Source organism: Rousettus aegyptiacus, unplaced genomic scaffold (assembly GCF_014176215.1).
Source record: "Rousettus aegyptiacus isolate mRouAeg1 unplaced genomic scaffold, mRouAeg1.p scaffold_m13_p_10, whole genome shotgun sequence".
NCBI lineage: Eukaryota > Metazoa > Chordata > Mammalia > Chiroptera > Pteropodidae > Rousettus > Rousettus aegyptiacus.
The window spans coordinates 15,056,650-15,067,099 of record NW_023416285.1 but is presented as its reverse complement, the minus strand read 5'-3'; the positions used below and the strand labels follow the sequence as shown (position 1 = coordinate 15,067,099).

At 43.7% G+C, this 10,450-nt stretch overlaps 1 protein-coding gene across 5 annotated transcripts in view; it reads right to left on the bottom strand.

Moving 5' to 3' along the window:
* Nucleotides 1-6,794: 6,794 nt before the first annotated feature.
* The window catches only part of STIM2 (stromal interaction molecule 2), a 120,480-nt gene continuing 116,824 nt past the window's right edge, over nucleotides 6,795-10,450 (bottom strand). For 2 of the 5 annotated variants that reach the window (XM_036227577.1, XM_036227576.1), the window contains exon 13: nucleotides 6,795-8,522. In XM_036227577.1, coding sequence (XP_036083470.1) covers nucleotides 8,045-8,522 — 478 coding nt within the window. In that variant the 3' untranslated portion in view covers nucleotides 6,795-8,044. The remainder of the gene's footprint in view (nucleotides 8,523-10,450) is intronic. The other 3 variants (XM_016164954.2, XM_016164955.2, XM_036227578.1) reach the window with 3 other exon arrangements.

The window sequence follows — 10,450 nt, the reverse complement described above, 5'->3', positions numbered from 1 at the left end:
GTTCCTCACGCCGGTCTTCCCTGAGCACTCCGCCCGAAGGCTGCGCCCCGTCCCCGCGGCCGCGCCTTCGCCTAACACGGCGCGCATCTCACTCGTTTGCTGCATTCCCCACTAGAACGTAAACCCCACGAGGATGGGGCCTTTTATTTTTATTTTTTTAACTGCTATATTCCAGCATCTAGAATGGTTCCTGGCACATGGTAGAAAGTCAAAAAGTTTAAACTTTATCTCGAGGTCAAGCAAATGTCCAGTGACACTCCCTAAACACACACACACACACACACACACACACACACACACACGCATGCACACGCCTGCCCGAGAGAAAGGAGTTCCCGGGTAAAGCTGGACATAAGAATTCAGCTTGTCCTCTGGCAGATGTTTGTCTTTACTCAAAATCCATCCCCTCTTCTTATCGGTAGAATTAAGGGCAGCAGCATCCCAAAAATAGATAGATTAGACGGGCAGATGGGTGGGTGGGTAGGTGGGAAGGGGGATAAAGTACTAAACCATTCTATCTCCGAGCCTCTCTAGCTGAGGATGGCTCTGTGGCACGGTTCTGGCTGATGAGCTGTGAAAGCAGGTGGCTGGGCGAGACGTCTTGAAAAGCTCGTCGTCAGGCTGGTGCGTTAACTGGCACATGCCATTCTGCTTGTGCCCTTCTTCCTGCCTGGCATGTGAACGGGACACCAGAGGTGGCCATCTGGCAACTCGGGAAGGGTAAGCGGAGGAGCCTAGTTGCTGATGGCATCATGGAGCCACAGGACTACCCTGGAATGCCTCCCTTTGGACGTCCAGTCGCATGAGGGAAAATAAACACCTAATTTTTTTGAGCCGCTGCTTAGTTGTGTTAGCTGTGACTTGCAGCTAAGTGTAATCTTGTTAAAACCGAAGGTCAAAATTGTGCCTCCCACTTTCCTCTCCTCCACATCTAGGCCTTTGCAATTCACTTGTGGGAAAGTTAGGCGTCCTTGGCACCCACCCAGCCAACTCTATGGAAGATTATGGTTTGTTTAACAAAGAACCCATCAGTCACGGCAGGACAAGTACTACAGAGGACAAGAGGGTAAAAGGCCAGCTGCTTTTCCTGTGCAGGCCTAAAAAATGTTGGGTTTTCCCAAATTTCTCTCATCATTAAAAAAAAATAAAGTCTCAGAGAAAGTAGGAAGGAGGAATGAAATATTTCCCAAATGGACAGGAGGGGAGGAGAAGGGAAAGAAGGGGAGTCCCTTGGTTTACAGGCTAGGAATAAATTGCAGAGATATAGCGTGTTCACCGATACAATCAGAATCATAATTAGGAAGATTTCTGAGAGATGTACATTCTGAGTCCCTAGCCTAAAATTAAACAAAACAGAAACTCCCAAGTCCGATCACTTAAGGGTTGACTTTGAGAAGGCTCCCCTAGTGCTGCGGACTTATGCCCGGGTTGAGAACCACCTCTCCAGTGGTTTCACAGTGTGAAACTTGTTATAAGTTGAATTGTATCCCCAGAAGTTCATGTTGAAGCCGTAACCCCCAGTGTGACTGGATTTGGAGACAGGGGCTCCAAGGCGGCAATTAGGGTTAAATGAGACCGTGAGGTCTTCCTAATCCGATAGGACTGGAACACGTCCGTGCCTGCTGGCTCGCTCTCCCCCCACCCAGCCTCCGCGCACACTCATATACGCGAGCACGCCATGTGAGGACACAGCAAGAAGGCAGCCGTCTGCAAGCCGGAAAGAGGACTGTCACCAGCGCCAGATCAGCCTGAGCCCTTGACCTCAACTTCCGGCCTCCAAAACTGGGTGATAATTAGGCTTCTGTTGTTGAAATCCCCCCAGTCTGTGACGTTGGCTTCCGGCAGCCATGGTGACTGATACACAGCCTCTAAGTGAAGGTGGTAAGCCCCACGCTAACTTCACTTCCCTCTGCTCCCCATGTCTCTCTGGGGTCCTTACTCGTCTCCTGAAAGAACCTACTCACTCTCACTTTATACTTGCCTTCCGTTTGGAAACCAAGTTGCTAAATATTTACTGAATAATTTAGTGCTGATGCTAAAAGGGAATCTGAAAATATATAAACCAACTGGAAGCAACATACATAATACGAGAATCCTTTTTCCCATGCTTAACGCGTCGATAATTTCCCGTCGATCTCAGGGTCAAGTCTAACGTCTTAGCCACGTCCTGCCGCTTCCTCTCACTCCCGGCTCCATCCACCGAACTCACGAACTCACCTCCGTTCAGTTTCCTTAACGTGCCGTCTCTCCCTCCCGCAGCCTTTGCACACGTTACCACCACCGGCCCCGCCAGCAGAAAAGCTCACTCTCTTCCTGCTTCCTACTAAATGCCACAGGGTTAAGTGCAAATGTCACCTCCTCGGCCAGGCCCCTCCTCACCTTCAAGTGAGGTTAGGCCTCCATTAAATAATCGCATAGCCCCGTGAACCTTTCCTTCATAGCACTAATAACAAGCCTGGTAATCTAAATAATTGTTTAGAGGGCTAACAAGCCAGGTTAAGGACTATGTTTATCTTAGTTATTGTCGTTAAGTCCGGCGTTCAGCACATCACGGGCTCCCATTATACAATTATTGAAAGAATAAGATCTATTAATACAAAAACCACATTAATTGCCAGATATGTAGTATAACCATTAAATGCTGGGCTCGGGAGAGGAAGTAGAGCCCCGGGACTGGAGAGGCTATGTCCCTGTACAGGCAAACACCTCGATGGAGCCTGAGGAAATAATCCAGTTCTCCCCGTTAGGCCTACTGCGACCACACTCGTCACTCAGAGTCCAGCTCTTCCAAAGGTTTCTCGAAGGCAGCGTATTAGTTACGCCATGCCATTGTGGTCCCTTCCTTCCCCGGAGCCTCCATATAAGATGATGAAAAGGCAGCATACAATGCTCACTTGCATTGGGTCACAGTCTCGATCTGTTTCCTGATCATTAAACTTAACCATCTGCAGCTTAAAGGCAGCAACGTCCGTGATTCACTTATTCACTCATCGGGCCTGTAATGTGTTCAGTGCCTGCAGTGCTGGTCCTTGGCCACTCAGAGCTGGATGAGGCAGTGCAGTTTATTGGGCAAACAAGAAAAAAAGGTCGTGGTAATATGAAGTGACGAATGCATCATAAACACAAAGTTCTGGACTTTCACAGAAGTGGTACAGCACTGTTTGGGGTGGGTATGGAAGGTTTCCTAGAGACACCCGAGCTGAGTTAAAGGTGTAGAGTTCGAGGCCCAGGAAGGAGAGGATATTCCAGGGAAAAGCCGCAGCCAGGGCAGTCAGGGGGTGGGGAAGGGGGCGAGGGCGAGGTGGGGGGAGGCAGGGCTGGGGGTTGTAGCCCGGCTCTTTCAGGAGCTGCATTATGTACTCTGCAATTGGTTCCATCCATAATGGCAAGCCACCAGGCCACATCATGGCCTTTTGCTAGTCACTGTTAAGTTTGTCTCTTATCCTACAGGCAATGGAAAGGCATAAGAAGAATTTAATCAGAGGAAACCAGCATGTGGCTAAGGAAGCTCACCAACAAGCAAGTGAAAGAGGGTGAGCCTGGGTTCAGTTAGCTTGTCGAAGTTGATAAAATGAAAAACAAAGAAGGCAAGGCCCCCGGCAACAGGGAGAGGCATTAGCCCAGAGACTCAGGGATTAAATGGACAAGATTTAGTGACACATTTCCCTCCCTAGGTCCCCTTTCCCAAGGTCCCATGCCTAGTCATATTTCCAGGTTTGTTTTCTTATCCTCACTTTGAAGGTCAAAGGCAACACCTGGCACAGGAAGTAGTTCACTGTTGCATCCGGACTTCATTTTATTCCCCCTTCAAACTCCCTTTTAATTTCTTGTCATTATACTTTCTGGCTACAGATGCACATCTCTAGTGTTAATAGAAAGCTTTTTCGAGGATAAAACTTGAATGGCTGGTTATTTCAAAAACAGAGCATAAAAGCCACGTTCTTATTCTAGAAACCTTTTCCAGTTCCTAAGTGGCCGTATCCTTTGTTCTCCCTAAAATCCCTAAAAGCCCCATCGCTCCCCAGAACTGCAGGTCTGTAGTATTTTAACAGTTGGCATACTCACACACGTGTTTATTTTAGGACTAAGATGCTTCCATCAAAGAGGTGGGAATTAAGACATAGACAGAAAATATTCTTAACAGAAATGCAGCGCTGGGAAGGCGGCTAGACTGTGAAAGTCCTGCCGTTACAGGGAACCGGGGCCGGGCAGGACACACTGCGGGAAGGGGGAGCAGCGGCACTGCCCTCGCTTCAAGGACCGGGACGTGGAATGGCCGAGCCCTGTGACTCCCTGCGACACGCCCGAAGGGTTCCGCTCACAAGGCAGACGTGAACCGCTTGCCTTACCTTGAGCTCATTGCTCGCTTGCTCCCTCACCTTTCGAGGCTTATGAAGACGTTGCCAACACATTCAGTAAAAACTGAAACGTCAAGATAACGGAGAATCTGGCAGTCGAAACTCAGTAACTTACGTGGTGGCTGAAAAATTGACTTTTACTGGAAATTACTGTTTGACTATCACTATGGGAACGTAGGTCTTTGATTATAGGAACATAACATTCTAAACGAGCTTTCTGCTTCTGTAACCCCGCTTACGCACCTGACCTGTGAAGTTGACAGGTAACGAATAGAAGAAAAATAGACATTTGTGTTTAGACATAATGAAGAATGGGATTTTGAGCTTAAAACCCCTGTACCTCTACATTTCGGGGCTGCTTAATTTGGGGTCTGTGTACCCTGGCAGAACCGGCTGGCTGAATAAAGAGTGTGTTTCCTATAACTCACTGAGTTCTGGTGGTCTGTGTCTTTTGGGGGCTGGAGGCCACAACACTTACAAAAGGACCCTGGGCATTCTGTCTCAACCCCTTCACACTGGTCAGAAGCCAAGGTCTGGCCCGAGGCCCCCTCTACAGTGTCCCACCTGGGCCTACAGAGAACAGTGCCATAGAGAGGCCCCTTTAAAGGCCACTTTGGACACATGTAGGTAACTTCGAGAAATCCTACAGGGATAAACTCCTGAAACTTGGCCTGACGCCCATTTGACAACTGATTCAAGATAGGAACAGACCGGCCTGGACGAATCTGAAAGAGAGTATCTTTCAACAGAGACTATTCTGTTTTAGAGCTAGGGATGTGGGAAAGGACAGTCTTTGATCAGTATTATGAGGGCTTATTTGAGATTGCTCAAATGCTGTTTCTCTCCGGTAAACAACTTAGAACAAGCAACCACACAGCTATTACAAAGTGTTTATATTAAGTGAAAAGGCCTGAAATAAATTATAGTATCAATATATAGAAAAAAAATCTAGCAGGAAACATACTAAAATACTAAAAGCAATTATATAAGCAGTAGAATTTGACCTGCTTGTTGTTTTTCTTCTTTATACTTTGCTTTCATGAATTGTTTTTTATAGGAAAGAAGGTATTGCTTCAAAAATCAGGAAAACACCATGGTTTTATGAGGGTAAAACAGAATAATGAATGGGTAATTTAAAAAAGTTATATGAATGCCCAATTCTTCACATGTAAATGATGTAATACAAAAATGACATGGTTTTCCAAAACTCAATTATTTTCTGTTGAATTTACAAATACAGAGCATTGTACTAATGCAAAGTAAATATTATAAGAAGCATAAAGCAGTAAGTATCCCTTGGTTGAATGTTTATAAATGAGTGTGTGAAATTCAGCAGAAATAATGCATCCCCTGACTTAAGACGGCACACACTGTACTCAGGCCAGCCTCGCCCACACCCCACCCCAAGTTCCAGCAGCTAAGTGGTTCCGATCCAGAATTTCCTTCTAACCTTAGACAAAGAGCAGGCTTGCTGGAGCTCCTACAGCCATTCCTCCTCCCAGCTTCATCCATGCTCCAGCAGCTTTCACCTTTTCTATCCAGCAACCTATAAAGTTCTCATCCCTTCTGCAGTCTTCAAAGGGAAGAACTCCTATCTGGTCGTAAGGAGAAAAAAGATAAGGTAGTCCCTTCACTCTGAAGAAACTTTCCAGACGCTTTTCAACTCTTGACACCCAACTTTTCCCCTTAGTAAACAGCTTTAAGAGCCTCTGTTCCTCAGCAATTGACCTTTCAGATTTTCTTAACCTTATAATTAATTAGTCTAAAACATGGGTCCCAACCCCCAGGCTGGGGACCCATACTGGCCCATGGCCTTTTAGGAACCGGGCCACACAGCAGGAGGTGAGCGGGACAAGCCTGTGATGCTTCATCTGCATTTGCAGCCGCTCCCCGGCGCTAGCATCACCGCCTCAGCTCCACCTCAGACCATCAGAGATTCTCATAGGAGCACTGGTCCCTCGTACCACAAAGGTTGGGGACCGCTGGTCTAAAATGCTATGTTCATTTCAGTCTATCAATTTTTGCCCTTAGAGCACTATTAAAAACATAAGTAGCTGTGTATATAAATATCATTTAAGACCTTCAGTTTTTAACAAGAGTATTAAAAAAGAATAAACGATCGATTTACAAGAGACTTCAGGAAACTATTCATATCATTAATACAGTGTTTCTTGGAGAAAATCTCAAATAAATTTCCTGTTTACCAATCAGCATTTTCATCCAAACAGGACTGGGTTGGATGTTACGTGTTTTGGTCACGATGCTAAAAAATCATTCCAGCTAACATGCATCAGTTGTTCACCCAAACATCCATCCACACTGCCTTATCCAGATTATTTATGGCTGAATTTTTAAAAGAAGTTGTTTATGTACAGTTTCCCAGATATTAGTGTGCTTTGTTGCTCTACATAACCATCTTCACAGTAAAAACTGCCCTTAAAACAACCTATCAGTTTAATTAACCCCAAAACTACAAATTAATACAACACAATCTAAATGCACCATAAATTTATATTTGTTAATCTTGATATTAGAACATTTAAACATTTTGAACTACATAAAAATATGACAAACAATATAAAATAGAAAGAAATTTGTTGACAATGTACTTCCAAAACATCACTATATCTTATATTGCAATTAAGCAACAAGATAGCTTACACAGCTCTCCAGAAAACATGTAGTGTTCTTAGTGGAGTGTTTCAACAAAACTCAGCACAGCCCCACACAATAATATCTCCAATTTATTATCTTTTCCACAGTACAAATTTTTCACAAACCATAAATCCTTTGCAGTTAAAGTCTGTAAACAAGTGTCTGAATCTCGACATCCCCCCACCTTAGTTTAAGCTTGTGAATGTTTTAAGTCCTCTGATCAAGTTTTAACTTCCACTTGCGTAAGGAATCAAGAACCTTCTCTCTTCAAATTACTGATATTTATCATACAGCCTGCGGTGCAGTAAATCACAGTGAAAGCCCTGGGAAAAACAAAACAACATGATCTTTACAGCAGGACTTGGAACTTTATAATATTAAATGCATTTAAAGAAGCTTCCCATAATAAAAGCGTGGGTTTTCATTTCCAGAAATCAGGTCAATTAGAAACCCTAGGTTCTACTTAAAAACCCATTTGATCTAAAAGTGAAAACAGTCCCCTATCCAGTCATTTTATAAACTTTATACAGTTTCACTTGCAGATTTTTTTTTTCCAGTCTGGAAAACAGTAGTGCAATTAGTTTTACTTCTTTTATTTAGTCCAGGATGTAAATAGCTTTGTGGAAAGATAAGAAGATGCTCTGGTAAACAAGAAATTTTTGCAAGCCCATGCTGGCTTACTAGTCCATTAAAGCTTGTAAGTCCATAGTGGCTTTCAACAAAACGTTGTATATACATCACTAATAACCAAGCAGAAATAAATAGGCAGAAAGGACTGTAAACTGTCTCATCTCTTAATGATTTTTCAGTAATAACTGGCTTGACCAATTGATTATATAGTCATTTAAATAAGCAGACAGCGAACAGTTGCCCTTAGGACCTTCCACTATGGCATCCAGTCTGGAAAGCCCCAATGGAGTTACATTCCTAAAATTAAACAAAAAAAAAAGGAGAGTGGAAGGTCGGGGGGTGGGGGGGCGGGTGAAAGTTCAGAGATGCCACTTGGATGGAACTCCATCAAGTCGGCCAGTTCACTTAGATTTCTTCTTAAAAAGGCTTTTGAGTTTCGATGGCTTTTTGCTTTTCTCTCCATTATGACAAAGGTCGTGTGGGATGCTGCTTATCCTGGCAACGTGTAGGGCTTCCTGAACCCGCTTACTGTCGTTGCCAGCTGAGGAACAGGACGGGTGGCGAGGCTTAGGCACCGGGATCCCGCTGGAAAGCTGGTTCATGCTACAGGACTTCTCCAAGATGCCATTGTACACTTTGCTTGCAGGACTGAAGATCATGCTCTTAGTTTCCGTCAGACCTCCACAGTCAGGAGAGCCCCGAGAGAGGTCTGCAGTGACGGGCGAATCTCCTCTGGAGGAATCTTCTAAAGAGAGCTCATCTCTTGATATCTTTCGAGGAGACAATGTTTGGTATATCTCCAGGCTTGAAGGAGGAGACTGTTTCCTTCCAATGGAAGAATTTAAGGAGTCACATTCTGAAGCTGTGTCTGGCACTTCCCTGGATGAGGCAGAGCAAAGGTAAAATTTTAAATCAATACTTTAAGAGTACAAGTAGACACTCTAATTCTAATTAAAACAACTTTTATCATTTTACCTATCAAACTGTAAAAAAGGGAAATGCTAAAATTTATACCCACTTCAACGAAATTAGAAAATTACAACTTTAAAAAAATATAACTTATCAAACTTAGTGTTTAATTTTTAACAAACTATAATAATGAAATCTTCCAATCAAAGAAACATTATGTTATACCTTCTTCAATTGTCAGAGAAATGAAAATGTTTAAATTTTAGATTTTTATTATTTCAGTGACTTTTGTGTTTTGTCTCAATAGTATTTTTCTTCCTAAATCACAGTTGACATTATGTATTTGAAAACATGAATTTCAGTCACTGCTTCTCCCCTTAATTTTTTGAGTCATTAAATTGATGAGACAGAACTTCCTCAGGAAGAAAGGAATAAATATACTAAAAGTGAAAACAGAAGTTTTCCTAAATTTAAATAAAGGGGGAAGGGACTTGAGGTATAATAGGGTAGGGAAATGAATGGGAGGCGAAAGGCAACGACATAATGCTATTTTTTAAGAAAGAGACATTCGACAAATTCTCACTGGTTTATTCCTTTGTGCTATTCCTCCCTTTCTCCACAGCAAGAGAAGTGAAATAAAGAGAAGTGGAAAAACAGAGCCCGCAGCACCGAAGCCAACACACAGCGGATGCTGTCAGCTGCTCCTTCCAAGCGGACATCGCGCCTCACCCCCACCGCTGCCATCCGTCCTCCTGAACCACCACGACGGCACCTCAGGGATGGCGGCAGCTTCCTGACTGGTCTCCCTGCTTCTGTTCTTGTTCCTCCCTCTTATTACTTCTCGATACAGCCTTTAAAGTGATTTTTAAAAACTCAATCACAGCGGACGCTCCCTTTCTCAGAACCTGCAATGCTTCCTCTCACACTCGGGCTAAAATCCAGCCTGTGCTGGAGTCACAGAGCCCTGTGTGATCAGGCCCACAGCTGTCCCTCCCACTGCACGGGAGCACTACCCCTGCTGCCTCGTGCGACCGCTGTCCCCTCCTGGTCCCTCTTAGGTGCCAATTTTGTGACCCCCTTGGGGCCTCAGCGCTTGCCGTTTCCTCTGCTTCACAATCTCTCTTCCCTTCCATCTCTACATGGCTTCCGTCTCCGTGTCGTTTAGCTCACTGCTCAAAAGCTCTCTCCAGAGATGCCACCCCTGACCATCCCACCTAAATCAGCACTTTTTTCCTTTTTTCTATCTTTGTTTAGCACCCCAGTACTTACACTACCTAAAATGATGTTTTATATTAACTTGTTTATAGTTTCCCTAGAAGAAAGGACAGGGAGTCTTAATGTATTTTCTGCACTGGAATAGTGGCAAGCTCAGAGTGGGTACTCAATAAATATGTAATAAATAAATGGAAGGAAGCAGGGAAGGAAAGAAGGTAGTGGCGGGGAAAAAAGAAATCTTGAGGAATAGAGATCATGTCTTGTTTTGTATGTACTGTGCCTGACAAATATTGTTCACGATGTGAAAAAAAATTTTTTTAAATAAAAAGTACAAAATATATAAAGAACTTATACAACTCGACAACGAAAAAAACCCAAACAATCCAATTAAAAAATGGGCAGAAGACCTGAACAGATACTTCTCCAAAGAGGAAATACAGACGGCTAATAGACATATGAAAAGATGCTCGAGGCTCCTAACCATCAGAGAAATGCAAATTAAAACTGCAATGAGATATCACCTCACACCTGTCAGAATGGCTATCATCAATAAATCAAAAAACAACAAGTGTTGGCGAGAATGCAGAGAAAAGGGAACCCTCATATATTGTTGGTGGGACTGCAAATTGGTATAGCCATTATGGAAAACAGTATGAAGGTTTCTCAAAAAACTAAAAACGAAT